The 18,190-nt window shown below is 36.6% G+C and overlaps 1 protein-coding gene across 1 annotated transcript; it reads left to right on the top strand.

Moving 5' to 3' along the window:
• The first annotated feature begins 1,907 nt into the window (after window positions 1–1,907).
• LOC121729163 (gamma-aminobutyric acid receptor subunit beta-like) lies at window positions 1,908–17,983 on the top strand. The gene is made up of 11 exons (XM_042117587.1): window positions 1,908–2,103; window positions 4,576–4,676; window positions 8,119–8,186; window positions 10,003–10,148; window positions 10,599–10,756; window positions 11,229–11,344; window positions 14,636–14,804; window positions 15,309–15,403; window positions 15,775–15,925; window positions 16,820–17,002; window positions 17,749–17,983. The coding sequence occupies exons 1-11, from the start codon at window positions 2,018–2,020 to the stop codon at window positions 17,925–17,927; spliced, it is 1,452 nt and encodes a 483-aa protein (XP_041973521.1). The 5' UTR covers window positions 1,908–2,017; the 3' UTR covers window positions 17,928–17,983.
• Window positions 17,984–18,190: the final 207 nt, after the last annotated feature.

An 18,190-nucleotide genomic window follows, 5' to 3' on the forward strand; every position in this document is an offset into this window, starting at 1 on the left:
TTTATGAGATCGGTAACAGTTGAAAAACTGAGCACGTAGTGTATTAGTGACACAACTCATTGCCTGATTTTTGTCTCCAGAGTAATTTTATCTCTCCGGTAATTCTGTCTCTGGAGTGACGTGTGTAACGGTAGTCGTTAAGTTAATAGAGAGTTTAGGAGTAACGCGCGTCCTCTCTGTAAATGACCAGATTATATCAAATCGCTGATTTTGATGGGGTATTTAAGGTGTCAGGTGAACAAGACCTGCAGGTGCGTCGCCAGCCACATTTCGGTTTTAGGGTTTTACGAGTATCAACTAGGAAGCAATTAGCAAAATTTAAAATTCAAAGACGCTTGTGAAGGACCGGCAGTAACATGTAACTGTAGAATATAAAAACCAGTTTGTTTGTTGAACATGTTTGTATGTAAGAGCACTTGAAAAGTTGTACCTAGTTTCTTGATTTTATTTTTAACTAGCTGTTACCCGCGACTTCGTCCGCGTCAACAAAATGTAAAATACATAGGTAAAAAATAAAAAAGTAAAAATATGTCCTCCTCCTTTTTGGAAGTCGGTTAAAAAGTAGCCCAAGTTACTCCTCATTACATCAGCTATCTGCCAATGAAAGTCCCGTCAAAATCGGTCCAGCCATTTCGGAGATTAGCCGGAACAAACAGACAGACATACAGACAGACAAAATTTTTAAAAATTGTTATTTACATTTATATTTAGTTAGTACCGTCTAAATATTCATATGAATGTAGTAAAAAACGGTTATTTTAATATTACAAACAGACACTCCAATTGTATTTATATGTATATAGATGTATAGATGAACATTATAGGTTATTTTTGTGAGGTTACGCTACTTTGTACCTTCAGACCGTCTTACTTGCTTACTTTATAACGGTACGGAACCCTTCATGGCCGAGTTTGACTTGCACTTGGTCGATTTTATTATATTTTACCACCTCAATGTTTAAAGCACTGCTTAGAATGAGATTTCTTACTGACGAATTCCGATTTGTTATTTCCCACACGTAACCACTCATTCATTAATTTTATACCGCTCATTTAATTATTTTACTGTTCAATAATGTTTTGAATGATCCATTTAATTATTTTTACCACTCATTTTTGTTTACTTTACTGCTTAGTTTTAACTGCTAAACTAGTTATTAAACATGCTATTTATAATTTTTAACTTACCAAAACTGCAATTTACAACTGCCCCTTTAAATCAGTGCCTTATTTAACATACTCAGTTCCAGTTATTTGCAATCATTCGAGTATTTTCGACCAAAGTATTTGAGAGCAGTAGTTTCGGGTGTAAATGTTAACTAGCACGTAGTGATGTGTATCTCGTGTAATCTGTTGGGCGGGCGGCGCGTTGGGCGGGCGGCAACAATTTCCGCACACCGTGTACACTGCACGCCCCACATTCCACGGCTAAATCAAAACGAATTTACTGCTCAAACTAGATGAGTGCGGTAATAGATCACACTAATAATTATAGAGTAAACCAAAGTATAGATAAGTAGTAAAGTGATTATAGTGTTTCATTTCATGTTTTTTTTTATTTTTGTTCTTTTCTAAGACTTGGAAATATTTCCATGATGTTTCTATATCAAATTGCTATAGATTTGGTTCAGGGGTAAAGCGAAAGCATATTTTAAAGCGTGAAAAGATAGACATACATTTTTTTACATCATTATTTCCTTTGAGAAAAAAAAAATCACTGCGGAATACTTTAGGCAATACTGTAGGCCTCCTGTGATCGTTAGATTTAGGATGCCTCTACAATTGATAAAACATATCAGGAAGTCAGAATGGGCGGGCCTGATTTTCAGCGGACGAGTTAAAAGTTGGAAAGAAGTTATGATTGTGTCGACGCGGCGCACGCGCGACGGCACTCCGCGCGCCGCCGCCGCCGCGGCCGCTCACCTCGAGATCTCAGCGACTCGGTTAAACTCGATACGACTCGATAAAACTCGATACGATGTGTCGCGAGTTTCGTGTGCGGTGACGCGATGCGGCGATGCGCGCCGCGATGAGCGCGCGCTCACTCCAAGCGCGCCGCGCGACTTTTATGCTCATCTTCCTATTACTTATGACACCTGCACGGTAAGTTTTTAGGATATATACTATATAGGAATGTATATATTATATACATAGTAACTTTGTTACCAACCAAAAATTATTTGACGATGTTTACGGTAACTTTTCTAGGTCACACGGTCAACACGGTCATAGAGATTATAAAAAGAAATAAAGTTTATATAACAGTCAACAGCAATTATTAATATTGCTAGAACTTTTCATATTTTAATTGGAAGTGTATTTCTTAAGTCTCTACTCAACTTAGTTAAGTACAGTCATTTTGGGTAACTTTGAATTGCAGTTTAACTTTGAACAATACATTATTGTATACTTAATGTATTGTTCAAAGTTAAACCGTAATTCAAAGTTAACCAAAATGAGAGTAATTAGTTTTTTTTTAATTTACGCTTACATTAATTATAAGCTACGGTGCTACGAGATCGCTACGAAAGTGCTACGCGCCTCTACAGTTGACGTTATGTAACGAAAAAAAAAAATTAAAATAACTTAAACATGATCATATGTAGAGGTAACTTATCTTTTTGATAGTTTATACTTACGTACGTATTTTTTTAAATTATTTATTTATTATTAAAAATACAGTTTTTTTTTCAACATAAAATAGTGCGCCATAAACCGGATCAGTTTATCTGGGCACTGTATCGCACAAAACATACGATTTCCTTTTTTGGATACAAAATTATACTAAACGAAACATAATAACAAAATTAATTAACAAAACAAATAGTAGATTTATTAATAATTCATTGACCAAGAGTTTAGTAGATGCAACAGTAGATACAAATAGCACTTTTCCTGTTTATCTTTGTGTTTTAGGTTATATTACTTGTTAGTTTTAAAAAAAATTATGTATAGGTACTTTACGTAACAAAGCAGTCTGAAATACTGCGATCGTCGTCCGTCGGGAACGTAAAATTTCTTCACAGAAACTTTAAAAACTCCGGTAAATAATCATAACACTCACTTCTAATTTATTATAAAATATAAATATATATTATATTATATAAAGATTTTATATATAAATATATAAAAATTTTCGTCAAATTTTAAAAACTTTTCTATAAGTAGGTACTTTTTGTTTCCCATTTCAAGTAAGTACTTCAAGAAGTTTATTTTGTACTTTAATCATTCATATTTTTTGATAAGAAATATATTTCATATAATGTAATACTATCCGCACCTTCCTCCGCTCTGAAATCTAAAAAAAAATGAAATGGCATGTAATTTTTTCTTTTTTTAGATAATAAAATTCTTGAAGCAAATATTACCTTTGAGTATACTTAATAGCTATAATATAATACCTGTTGTAAGTCCGGGTGTCTAACGTCTGTAAGATGGGGTCGTAAGTTAATTTTGCACGGATTTTGGGGATTCTTGTGCTAAATGCCAATCCTGCTTAAGCCCAAAGGAAATTGTACGAGTAACCATTCATAGGAATTCAAATTATGTCACCTTGAAGCGCAATCCGAAGGTTATACCCATATGAAAATATGTATTAGCTGTATTTATCAGCTAAGTTGTAACAGTAGGTGATTTATTCTATACTCTGCTAGCGTTAGGTGGATATTATATTATGTGCATTTAACAATTTGTGATTTTGTTTAATGCACAGATATTATTATAGCCCTGTTCAAAATATCCAATCAATATTAGTTTTTTTTGATAAATGTTTGTAAGTTTGCAGTGAATAATATGCAAATATTAATCACTCAATCTTTGCAAATATCAAAACAGTCCAAACGCTTTAATCCATCAATCCCCGGCTGTCGCAAAATTTAAAATCTATTGTGTCTGCGATTCCCACGATCGAGGTATTAAACGACTTTATATTGTAATAATTCAAGTCCGCTTTTTTATCTCGATCAAAAAATGTTTTGATCTAGATGAAAATTCGGACTTGAATTCTATAATATATAATTTAATGATATTATAGAAAAGTTTTACTAACGTTTAGTGGTTACGTTTTCATTCCAACGGAGGCAATGTTTTTCGATCACGTTCGTGGACGGTGTGATATAAAACATAACAGTTCATCTATTACGGCCCACGGGGAATACCTTCGGACGTGGACGCAACTGACACATCGTCCATATTTTATACCTTTTTCACGTACGAAAAAAAGCAGATTGTGTTGGCTATTTTTCCAAGCTCGCTAATGTAATGGCCATTTTTTTCAAGCTCGGAAATGTGGTCATTTTTCAAGCTCACGACTTGGCATAAAAGAGTACACGCCGAACGTATTCCTTAAATCACAAAAAAGTTTAAAAACCTAGATAAAATAAAAATGGTAATATTTAAATTGCACAAAAGCAAAGTATTCTGTGAAAATACGAGGTGAAAAAACTACCATTTGATAATATTTATTATTATTACGTTTAAATATTTAGTTAAGCATCTACTTTTTCCTGCCAGATTTTAAAATTTAATTTAATGTACTTTTTTTCAAACTTTCTAATATAATAGTATTTTTTTCAGGCTCGATCGTGCAATGGCAGTGGACAGGCTGGAGAACGTCACACACACCATTACAAGGATACTAGACGGATATGACATACGATTGAGGCCCAACTTCGGTGGTAAGTACCTATAGGCCGGGCAAAACTTTAAGACCATTGGGAAGAGGAAGGGGCATTGGTCGATTTTTAGGTCTAGGTTTAGATGTTAGACCAGTTATCAGATGGATCTGCCAGATCACGATAAGATCACTATCTTATCGTGATCTGGCAACAGTTATTACATGTTATTAATAGTACATAATGTACCATCGAGGCAATTGATTTCTAGGCAGTTGACATACCAACGTCATTTGGTCGGATCATGTCAATTCAATGTTAATTGTGATCTGTCGACTGTCGCTAGATTTGACGTAAGGGTGTTTACACACGCTCCGCAGCGGCACCGGCACCGCCACCGTGGCGGTGCCGCTCCATAATTTACTCATCCTTGTATTTTGAGCCCTTACACACTGCACCGCCGCGGTGGCGGTGCCGCTGCCGCGCCGTGTGTAAACGCCGTGTGTAACGCGACCAAACTACGTAGGTCCCCCATCTGCCTAGGAATCAACTTCTCTGATAGTACAATGTACACTCTATAATTTATATGTACCTAATAGCCGTTTCAGTTGTGCGTAGGATATTTATTTTATTTAATTTTTATTGGGAAAATTTACAGCATATAATTATAATGATAACAATACAGATTAAATAACAATATCGTCGTTGCGCGTGCGATACCGCGTATGAGCAGCTGGTAAATACCGCGTAACAGCAAAATGCGCAAAATTGAGATATTGTGCCAGCCGATTAGAAACGCATATTGGCTTCACAGAATTTAAATTATCCAATTAGAAACGTACATTTTGCCATCGAAACAATACCGCGGAACAGTAGGCGGCCGGAGGTTAGAAGCAATTCCGCGTATTTACTACAGCGGCAAGAAAAATGTATCTAAAATAGTAAAGTGCTCCCAGAAATAACTATTTTTCTGAGATAAACCACCCAGAAGTATATTTTAATTATTTTTTAATATTGTTCATTTGTATTGTATTCATGCTAGAATGTTTCAATTAATTTACCACCATTTCTATTGCTTTGAAGATCAAGGCAGGTTACATGACGTGATCATTATATCTTCACCTTAAAAATACAGGCGGCAACCAATCGCCACGACTAAATATGATCACCAGGTTGGGAAAGTAGCTCAGTTAAGCTAAAGCACCCCGGAGATATGGGCGACTAGTCGTGCTAACCCTACCCACTAAAACCACCTGCGATTTGCCTTCAGCCGTATACGGAGGGATGTTCTGGATTTGTCAAACACAGGGCTCCCTCCATGACCAGACGGTCTTCTCCAAACGGGAGCACACTACCATCAAAGAAAGAGAACGCTTCAGCAAATTGAAGCGTTCCCTTCGGCGTCGAGACTAGCTAAGCCGGGTAGGTTCCAGAATCCAGCCTCACCGATTTTCCTTTAGCCATATACGGAGGTATAGGAGGATATGTTCTGGGTTTGTCAAACACAGGGCTCCTTTCACGACCGGTAGGTCTTCTCCAAAAGGGAGCAGACTACCACAAAAGTAAGGAAACGCTTCGGTAAATTGTAGAGTTCCCTTCGGCGTCGGGACCAGCTAAGCCGGGTAGGTTTCCAGCCTCACCCGGAGCCCCAGTTGCATTGAAATTTGGAGGTTCGCATAATGATGCTTCCCCACTCCCGATGCGGAACAGAGAATAGCTCATTATCTTTGTTACTCTATGGCCTAACGATCGTATGCCTCGTGGCTGCTTTCCTTGCCTTTAAACCTTCCGGAACTCCCACTGCAGGCCATGACATCCTCTCTGGAACGAAGATGAGCAACTTGGCGAAGACCTTCGCAACCAGCTGTCACGATGGATCTACCGCTAGGGCTGTAGCTGCCGCCTAGGAGACCGTACGGCACCTCCTGGTAACCCTCACTGTTACATTGCGAAGAGTAGTTGCCGTCCGGCTAATGCCCGCCTTATTACTACGAAATTAGTAACGAAATCTGCCTATATTGAACCACCGTACAGAGCTAAGCTCCGACAGACTGGATTCTGGCGGCTATACTCTGGAGAGTATAGCTGCTGTGGTACCTATATTTAAGCGTCGGACTCATTTTGACCTTCGACCCTCTGATAACAAGTGCTCCGGGTGGGGGTGCTTTTCTTCAGGTCCATGGAAGAGCAGGGCTTCAGTGTGTGCTTATGTAATATATCTATATTTTTATTTTTATTTTAAATGATTATTATGATATCTGTCAGATAAAGTTAAAAATGTATGAAAAATTGGGATATCAATTAAAAATAAGAAGAGATAATATTGTTAAATGATTTTGGTAATTAACACGTCATATTTTTGCTAAGCTACAGTGGAACAAAATAAAAAATATTTGATTTTTCTAATAAAAAAATGCAACCTTTTACTAAATTGTTTGATTTCAAAACCGCGTATCTTTAATATAAAGCCTACTTATTTTGTAACTACTTAATACAAAAACGCGTAAGTGTTTTTGACTTGACTTTACACAAAACCTAAGCCAATTGCGAATAAATTTACGTTACTAACTACTAAAGGAAAGTACAAAGAACTAGCTGTTAAGTTCAGTCGGTAATAGGAGTCGAAATAGCTGAGATATTCAGTTTTTTCTTCCTCCTGTAAAATCATCAAAAAGCAGATACGCGGTATTTACCAACTGCTCATACGCGGTATCGCACGCGCAGCGACGATATGCCAATAACAAGTTTTCACTCGTAAGAAATAAATTTAAGCTAAAATTAACATTTCAAACATAAAATCCTGATGAGACACATACCTAGTTATTTCTTAAGCATCTAAGTCATTATAGGCCCTTTATTACTAGACATTATAATTTTCCATATTAAGGTATATTTTTGTGTTTCAAATCGGTAAGTTTTTAGGCAAAGACCAAGCAAAGACTACGCTCTTTGTTAGTTAATTGGCAACTGGAAAAAATCTAAGTGACTCATCTCTACAGAAAGTTTTTGAGTACCCATGACTGTTACCAGCCCAATTAAAGTAATTGGAAAGCAATCAGAACATCAGTCTGGTAGACTGGATTCCAAACTAGCTTCAAACCCTCTGACTACGTATAGCTTTAGTACTTAATGGTTATTTAAATATATCTATGAATAATTAGATATATTAGATAAAATCTTTAAATTAGCCCATCAAGCCCCATAAGCTCACCGGTGAGCGAGACACAATAGAGTAACAATAGATTTCCAAGAATCCACGATCGAAGGATTAATACACTGCTGGTGGCTCAGAAATAAATGCAAACCTAACTTGATGTTCATATCATTTCTAAGCAAACTTAATATAATACGAACATTCGTCCTCAAAGTAATATAACGTTTTGACGTAGAGAAACTGCTTACAAGCTTATATGGATTCTGCTGAGCCGGCACAGAAATTGAGAGATATTGCGATATCCGCTTTATATTGAGACTTGAGTGAATCTCAACGTGGAATTTGTTACAGGTGAGCCTTTGTTTGTGGGCATGGACCTCACGATCGCTAGCTTTGATGCCATCTCAGAAGTTAATATGGTAAGTTAAATACGAACAATGTATCTTACACACTTACCGCCGTACTCAGAGACATTTAATTACGATTAACCTTCAATTTAATGAAGAGTTTGACAGATAATGTATGGGGCTTATGTCAAAATCTTGAATTAATTACATTTCAGTAATTCATGTTCCACTCTGAGTGCGGCAGTTAAAGACTTTAATTATTAGTTAATTTTATTCAATTGTAGATTTTGACATTCACATTTTTTGTCACCCGCTTTATTAAATTAAAGTAATCATTAATTTATGTCAGCGTGTAAGCGTACACGCGTTGACAGACTTTGGCACGGTGTTTGTGTGGGTGCGACTAGACGTATGTGAATTGTAATTGCGTGCGTTGATAAAAAAAATCTATGCCATAGCTTTCCCCGAGTGCTACACGTATGTTCGCTCTTAGTGCATAACATTATCTAATTGTTCAGTAATAACATCTAATAAGTAATAATCATGTATATTATATTATGTCATAATATTATGTGTAACATTTAATGGTGGCAGAGTAAACATATATTTATTTATTTAATAACATTAAGTAGTAGGTACCCGTGTGTACAAAATCCCTCAAACATTATTTCGGTGCGAATAAAAAAGCAAACATTTCTCAAGTCTGATATTCTCAAATAAGTTGAGTATCATCAACACTTCACAGCATCTGAAGACCGCTTTTGAGGCAAACAGGGATGCTGAAATCTTTAAGCTTTTAATAGAGCAAGGCCGGCACTTGACACATAATATCTGACCGCTGACTCAGCTGATCGATCACTCAATAGTCAATACCTTCACAATTTTAGTTACTGATCATCATCATCATTGATGGAAAGTTAACTATGAAGTTTAAGCTTCGTTTGATATCGGTAATCATGATCGTCAACATAGCTTAAATAAATGTAATATCTAAGCTATAGCATAAAATTATGGTATAATTGAACATTGTAAACCTTATTTTAAAAGATAAATTTTTTCTCACTTTTTTTGGTAAAAAAGTGGGCCCCGTGCGAGTTTCTTACGCCGGTTCTTCTCGCCGGGTTAGTTCCCGAACCGGTGGTAGGCATCGTGTAGACGTTCAGAGAACGAACGAACGAAAAAGTTTGAGTTTGAGTTTGAAAGTGCATGTACCAAATCCCATTCTTAAAAAAGAAAATTAATTAATGCAGCAAATAATAATAAATATCATGTTAAAAATTATAAAAAAATATAAAATAAAAAAAATATAAATAATTAGTACATATGCGAAAGTTTGTTACTTTGTATCACAATTTATTTTCCTTAATAAACCGCGGGACTCAGCTAGTTTAGTTTTAAAAAAAATCATGATTTAAATTGCTGTAACTATAAGCAACTGCTACAATAGAATTCGATGTATGTCAAGACTTTAGAACACAGTCCTTTGAATATGTTGCCTGCCTTCAGCATAACTTTCCGTTCATGAGTGAGCTCCTTCAGGAATTCTCGTAGCAGATGCATTTAGTCGACAAAGTATTTTGTGGTGTAGACAAATACCTCACCTAGTCAATTGAATACAGAGTTATTTTATCTGATTTTTTATTTTTCAAAAAGCATTATAACCTTTCGAAGCAAAATAAATATTACAAAGTTAACGCACCTTCAAATTATCTATTTAAAAGTTAAAACGCAGATTTCAAATGCAAATACAATATAACTGTACGGATATAACATTATAACGTCTAATAAATACAATAAAATAGCATAAAAGGACTCTCTTTGAATACATTGTCAGGTAAAAGTGTTACGTAAAGGACACGTTTGAGTGTTATTGAATCATCCCTTGCAGGACTACACAATAACTCTATACCTGAATCAGTATTGGAAGGATGAGAGGCTAGCCTTTGGATTCCGGGATGAGGTGCTTACCCTCTCTGGAGACTTCGCCGATAAAATTTGGGTTCCGGACACGTTCTTCGCTAATGATAAGAATAGGTACGTTTTTTTTGTTATTAAAAATTGCTTATTTGTTTACGCGATAAGTGTTGATTTGATGGGATTTACCCGTTGGTCTCGAAAATTTTAACTAACATGAGACAACATGACAAATATTTCACTTTCCTGAATGTGATGATGAAAGAGGCTGGTGTGTAGGACAATCACGTGACACATGAAGCACATAACGTTTGTCAAACAATAAGAATGCGACATATAATTGCAGTTTCCTAAACAATGTAACCAAACAGAACAAGATGGTGCAGCTAGGTGGGAACGGGTGTGATATAAAGGATGGGATCATACTATTCGTCACCCACCATCACGCAGAAGTTCCAGCTTCTTGCGACGTGACAAAACAGAACAAGCCGGTGTGGTTGGGCAAATATAAATAAATCTCATCCAGTTTATCACGTTTTCTCACGCTGAAGTTGTGACGTATTGTTCCAGCTTCCTCCACGACGTGACGGAGCGGAACAAGCTGGTGCGTCTGGGCGGTGACGGACGCATCACATACGGGATGCGGTTCACGGCGACGCTGGCCTGCATGATGGACCTCCACTACTACCCGCTCGACAGCCAGAACTGCACCGTCGAGATTGAAAGCTGTGTGACTCTATACTCGATCCTAGTGCTTGCGTTTATTGAGCACTGTTTTTTCTCGCAAAACTCTTCACTTTTATCGCCAAGTTTTATCAATTATTATCAGAGAAATGAATTCATATGTAGCGTGACTACGTAATTTGGTCGGATATTGTGAAGCCCAGGCGTCACACGGTTAATTTGACCAAATAACAGGTCCGCCATCTGCCCATGAATCACTTTATTTGATCGCACACAGGTGTAAATAAAATCCGTAATATAAAAATACTAGCATGGGTAAATATTTCATTTATTAAAACAATTATTTTGACTTTTTGATAATTTGTTTGTTTGTTTTGATACTTATGTAATAATTTTGCTCATGCTTAAATTTTAAAACATCTTGCTCGTTTCTGCCTTGCCAACGATTGACAATTAATTACTACTTGCACATAACATAATATAATTCAGTATGCTAACAATGACATAATCATGCAGATGGCTACACGGTGTCGGACGTGGTGATGTACTGGAAGGAGACTCCGGTGCGGGGGGTGGAGGACGCCGAGCTACCCCAGTTCACCATCATGGGCCACATTACTAACGACAGAAAGGTCAGAAGCTGAATAACTCAGAGCCCCCGCAGACTTTCAATCGGCCGATAGTTTGATCAGGTTGGACTGGCAGCGCGCACACTACGCCAACTAAACAGTCGGTTTGGTGGTGGGCACGCACACCAACCCACATTGGGCCGATTCTTCTCGCAAGGTTCCATTCACAACGATAGATAACTGAATGGATACAAGATTTGGATTTCTGCCGAGTCGGCCGACCAAACAATCGGCGTCGGGTGCGAGCGTAAAGAACGTCGAACTGACTTAGCATCGGCCGACAGTTTACCGATGGTTAAGTTTGAAGGCAATCGGCAAAAGGCCCATTATCATCGGCACACTCGGTATCGTTGTAATATGGGTACTTCCATACAGCTTCATTCTGATCAAGAGCCAAACTAAACTATCGGCCAATTAAGTCTGTAGTCCGCGGGGGCTCTAAAGGTTTGCATTGACAATACGTTCATTTTTCAAAATGGCCAGAATAATCTTTTTTTTTTTAACTTTTAAATATTAAGGATAGTCCCCAGTGAACTTTTGTTTTTGGGCCAGAATTTTGTTTTTATTTTTCATGCTGGCGTTGACAAAAAATCGTACAATTTCACTTGGCAATAGCAAAATAACGTTTACTGGATCAGCTATACCGTACTCGGTGAAACATGGCGGTAGCGGTCATTGACTCCCTGTCAAAAACTTGACATTTACTTCTTTCATAAACCGCGATTGATAATGGACTAGGAACGTCTGACACTTCATTGTTAATCGCGGTTTATATAGAAAATTACAAGTTTTAGACGGAGTCAATGACCGCTACCGCCATATTGCGCCGATTACAGCGGGGCTAAAATAGTCACATTTAGCAATTCCTCTCAATCAATTCAGCAAATTAATTGTCAAACTGATGAATGTCAAATTAATACGAAATACGAATTACATGAATACGAAATAGACATGAATTGCAAGCAGAGTGATCATTTTGCGATTAAAAAAAATGAATCATATTATGATTCATAATATGATTCTCCAAAGCGACCATTTTAGCCCCGCAGTATAATATTCGGCCCTACTAGACAAGTGGCAAACGATTATACCTACGACGTTCAAAAAGAGTATTTATGGTACCTATTTTGAATAAAAATATACTTTATTTTTTATTTTATTTATTATCGTAAGTCACCAACAAAATGTATTCGATTTGACATATTCGCTAGCGAAGCGATAATCGCTTGACACTTGTCTAGTTATGTCTATTGTGTCTGGGCCCTCTGAAATATCTCGCTGCGTACCTATGCATCTTGTAGCACTCCGCTACGTAGGTAATTCGTAGCACGCTACGCAATGCTACGAGGTGCGTAGCATACACATTTTCTTATAATAGGAATACTTTCTTTATTTGATGCATTAACTAAATAACGTTTACAAACTAGTCTGTCTACTCTGCTAGTATGGTAGGTATATAATTTAATATTCGTAAGTACTCTAAGTATTCCAAACTCGTGAAAGTCAAACTACTAAGTTGGTACTTAGCGAACTATTTCACGTAAGTATTCAATTAACTTCGCAATTTATCGTCGAAATACAGGTTGTTGCTTTTCCACCAGTAGGCCATGTTTTATTCACGCAATAGGGCACTGTATTTGTATGCAAACAAACTATTTTTTTTGTTTTATTTCTTTATTTTGAATCAAATATTTTCTGAACGTCATTACTACTGGTGGTTCACAACTTTAACATTGTAGACAATATTAAAATTTTCAGCATATTACCAACATTTTCACGCGCACCCTCCGCTGTAAGCACTACTGTTTTACCGACTTCCAAAAAGGAGGAGGTTATGCGTTCGGCTGTATGTATCTTTTTTTGTATGTTCAACGATAACTCAGCCATTTGTGATCCGATTTTCAAAATTATTTTTGTGTTGTATAGGGTTTAACTCGAATTTGGTACCATGTTCACAAAAGTGGTGATCTGATGATGGGATTCTGGAGGAATCGAGGGGACTCCTTGAAATTTGTATGGAAACATATAGTGATTTTAATTTTTTCTGAAGCATTCGAGGTAAATGCTACCAAAAAGTAAGATTTCGTACCAGGTTATACCCTGGATCCGAAGGTACCCAACAGAACTTTTGAATCCTTATAGATACAGGTTCGGGGATTTCGGCGTTGTTTAAACGACTGAAAGCATAAGCCAACACATCAATTTATTTGATCATCATCATCAAAATCATAATTATGCCATGGGTCATCACATTATAACCCAATTATTGATGCTTTTCGTGATATTTTGCATCGAAGCAGATGTTTTTGATGATTATTTCGCTGTTTGAGGACCGATTTTCAAAATTCTTGTGTTGTTGTATAGGATATAATCTTGATTTTGCATAATAATTACGAAAGTGGTGAGCTGATGATGGGATCTATGAGCAATCGAGGGAAATCCTTGAAATTTATCAAAAGACTCGTAGTGGTTAAAATGCTGTTTCTAGTAACTTAAGCATATGTTACGAATAAGAGAAAGTTCATACGAAGGTGTCTCTTGGTCCAAAGGCACTGAACAGAACTCCTGAACCTTTAAAGATAAAAGTTTTTAAATTGCAGCATCGCTTAGATAACTGCAAGCATTTACCACAATTTCGCTTACAGTAACATAATGTGAAAAGTAAACATTCGTAGTGGTTATTTACGCATAAAGCCTTATCTTGTGGATAACTAAAAAGAGTGAAATTATTATTTTTAACAAAAAATTAAAACCGACTTCCAAGGTAAAAACAATAATAATTGAACTAAAAAGTATTAAAATATAACTCTTACTCTATAATAGTGCCTTTTTCAGAATTCGTCTAAATCTTAACTATTTCTGTACATATTAAAGTCTTCATTACTTTGAAGTCGGTACCAGTCCCAAAAGCTTCAGATATTCTGACATCGACTGAACTCACGATAAAATTAGCTGGTACCGACTTCAAATAATGAAGACTGTAGTATGTACAGAAATAGTTGAGATTTAGACGAATTTTGAAAAAGGCACTATTTTAAAGTAAGAGTTATCTAATACTTTTTAGTTCATATTATTATTGTTTTTACCTTGGAAGTCGGTTTTAATTTTTTGTTAAAGATAATAATTTTAAAAAGCTTCTAACTTAAGCCGTATGTGGGCTTTTCGCCTATATTCTGTTCTTTTCTTATGTGTTAAATCATAGACTTATTTATATATGTGTTAAATAGTTTGTACCAAGTAATTACTATTTATTCATCTTAAGTATATTAATTATATTGTAATGTTATGTTACAGGAGAAATTAGCAACAGGGGTCTACCAGCGGTTGTCTCTGAGCTTCAAGCTTCGTCGCAACATCGGCTACTTCGTGTTCCAGACCTACCTGCCGAGTATACTGATCGTGATGCTGTCCTGGGTGTCCTTCTGGATCAACCATGAAGCCACGTCTGCGAGAGTCGCTTTAGGTAATAACCTCTAAATATCATGAAAATTACTTGGCCAGGTGGTCTGTGATAGATCGCAGGGTAGTATTAATATTATTAAATTTGACGCGGCATAGCATTAATATATTTTACAAACCACTATTTGCACTTCTATTCTGTTGGGGAAAGTATTTGTTAAAGTTTTCACTAGCTGCCGTGAGAATGCATGGGACGTAGCCTGAGAATTAAGAATTAGAAAAATCCAAGATTATTCAAATTTCTAATGGGTACTAAGTTATTAGCCGAAATAATTATTACTCGGAATTAAAAAATATATAAACAATAAGCCTTCTTATTTTTATTACTTACTTGATTTTGGTATTAAATTGAAAATAAGTAAAAGGTATTGTTTCTTGAGGTTTTATAATTAAGTAATATATTTTACTTAGCAAAATAAACATTAAGTACTAGTTGCATTGCAGTTTAATCCGTTAACTTCCTCAAAATTTATTAGTTTCTTACCATTATTTAACATCTTATATGCAGGTATAACCACTGTGCTGACGATGACGACAATCAGCACGGGCGTCCGCAGCAGCCTCCCGCGCATCTCCTACGTGAAGGCGATCGACATATACCTGGTGATCATAATAATATCCTTGTTTCTCAATTCTCAAAATATGAAATACAGCATGAATGTCATCGCACATTACACCGACTCGATGCCAACCCAACTCACAGTTTGGCATTGAATTTTTAGCTTTATGTAGTGTGATGACTTATATGGGAGTTACTAACTTGCGAACCACTGGTTGACGACTAGTCACCAACTGGCTGTCCATGAGGTGTGAGCCTGCCCTATAGCTCACATTTCCATCCTATCGGTCGAGTCGATATAATTTGCGATGACCTTAATCATAAGGCATCCCCATTATTGATGGAATAATTATTATTTGTGTTAGGGACGTGTCATTGCCTCAGTTACTTATCAACATTAACAAACTTATTGTAGGTGATGTGCTTCATATTCGTGTTCGCGGCGCTGCTGGAATACGCCGCCGTAAACTACACGTACTGGGGCGCGCGGGCGCGGAAACGAGCCAAGTTAAAAAACCAGATGTCCGCTAGTACGAGCGTAGAGAAGGATATTAAGAGCTCCTGTGGTGAGTGTAGAAATAGCTTAAGTATTTTGAATAACCGGCAAACTGATACTGATGATCACTTGAGGCACTTGCAAAGCCTCTGAGCCTCGAAGTAGATCACACCTTAAGACCTATCGTGTTCAAATATATATTTGTCTAGCCATAAAATGTTGTATCACAAATAACCGTACACCAAAAGATTTAATTATTATTCATTAAATTTAATGTTATGAAGAGTTTGACATAAACTCCACAATTTTTTTCTCAAAATAATCATTAAATAATAGTTATGTAATCATTTAATGTTACTTAGTGTCTGTTACAGACATTTAAAGTTGTAAACAATACAACTCTAGTGCTATTTCTAACAGATGGTGTAAAAGTACCTAGTTTGTCTTTACTAGTTTGTCTTGTACTAGTTGTTACATAATCACTGATCAATCCAAAATTAAAGTTTATCTTGGCATTATTGCTTTGAAATAACCGTAAAGCCAATTAATTCATCCAAATACTGGACAAATGAAAGCATATAAAGCGGCATTTTGACGAGGGTCCAATTCCATTTTTTCATGAATCAAGAGACTGATTCAATAATTCTTTGGACATTTCTAATGAATCAATTAAATTTAATTGGTATTTGGATTATGATTTATAGAATTCTTTATTGACTAATGAAAAGCAGATGTTTTTTTTTTCGATTTACTTAAAAACAAAGAATTTAAGTCGTGAAATGTAATTTATTATTTTTCCCACTTTTATTCTTGAGAACTTTGAAGATAGATAATTTGGCTTTCTGTCTCTTAAAAACCAAACAACGAATCGAGTATGAAATTCTATGCCCAGTCTCGTTATTTTGACTATAATTATACTTCAAATGTTAAAAAAAAAAACAAAAATAAAAATATCCCATTACAGGCAGCCGTTCGCCCGAGGAGATCATAGCCCTCAAGGAGTGTGTGAACAGCGGTCGCGTGTCCCCGCTGCCAAGTCTACGCACTCGGCCGCTACAGACCACGGCCGGCGCGCCCTCGCTGCGCCTGCAGCGAGAACCCACTAACATCCGCTACAGAACCCGACCGCAGTCCCGCACATCAAGGAGTAAGCGTTACCCACGTCATACTGTGTAGGGTTCCGTAGCCGCAAAAAACGGAACCCTTATGCAGGGTGTAAAAAACTAAGTATAATAACACTTTAGGGTGTGCACGTGTTCCTGTAAGTATGGGCAAGCGCCCCAGGGTCACGAGTTTCCCCATACAAAAGTGGAAAAAAATTTGGTCTTTTAGCTCTGCTTCTTTCACGATGAACTCTCTACAAAGAACACGTACACACCATAAAGTATTATTACTTACATTTTGTTACACTCTGTAGACCCATCATCTCAGTCTATCTGTCTCTCCGTACGTATGTCACAGCCACTTTTTCGTAGGACCTATAAACGGGCATGATTAAAATTTCAATTAGTTTTCAACCGCCTTTTTTGGATGACATATGCGTTGCAATATTGCAACCAGTACGCTCTTTTTTACTACAAAAATCGTTATTGCGAGGGCGACTAACCCAAAATATCAAACATCGTCCTTCTCTCTTCACACTCACGCCCGTCTTTCATATGCCAGGTGAAAAAGGACGACGCGGATTCATTGCCAAATTAGTTTTTTCAGAGAACAACCAGCCACATTATGAAAATGGGTTCTGACTCAATCATTAATTATTAGTTGTAACCGACACTTTTGTGTCATAATTATGTCGTTACAACTTTTTCCGCCTAGCAAAATTACGCAACGCGCGATAAGGAACTTCGTTCGAATAAATTGATCACAGCATAATTGTCTTTTCCTTTCCAGCCAGTTCAGTGGGAAAGCCCAAGGTCATTCACGCCCTGCGTCGAGGGGCGACCGTCATTAAAGCCTCTATGCCCAAGATAAGAGATGTCAACGTCATCGACACTTACTCCCGAGTCATCTTCCCGATCTGCTTCGCCGTTTTCAACGCCGTCTATTGGACGTTCTATGTCTTCGATTAGGATTGCTGAAATGCACGTGCCAAAAATATTATCATGTTTATTGTAAATATTATTAAATCGATAACATAACGATAACGATGATTAGTAAAATATGTTTATTTATAAAAGAGTTATTTAAGAAAGAGACTTATAATAATAATAAAAAGTACGAAAGGAATATATAAAGTTACCATATTGTTGTCTTTATGATTACTGCGGTAAAAAATTAAAAACTGCCAAATTTTGTTGTTGCTAATAATCTAAATATTACTTTTGTGTTTAAG

The sequence above is a fragment of the Aricia agestis genome, chromosome 7 (genome assembly GCF_905147365.1).
Source record: "Aricia agestis chromosome 7, ilAriAges1.1, whole genome shotgun sequence".
In the NCBI taxonomy this organism is placed as follows: Eukaryota; Metazoa; Arthropoda; class Insecta; order Lepidoptera; family Lycaenidae; genus Aricia; species Aricia agestis.

Bases quoted from the DNA above. Each gene is read 5' to 3' on its own strand.
- LOC121729163 (XM_042117587.1), top strand. From the start codon at position 2,018: ATGCGCGCCGCGATGAGCGCGCGCTCACTCCAAGCGCGCCGCGCGACT. The intron at 2,104-4,575 runs GTAAGTTTTTAG...TATTTTTTTCAG, and splicing joins TTACTTATGACACCTGCACG to GCTCGATCGTGCAATGGCAG. The intron at 10,149-10,598 runs GTACGTTTTTTT...GTATTGTTCCAG, and splicing joins TTCGCTAATGATAAGAATAG to CTTCCTCCACGACGTGACGG.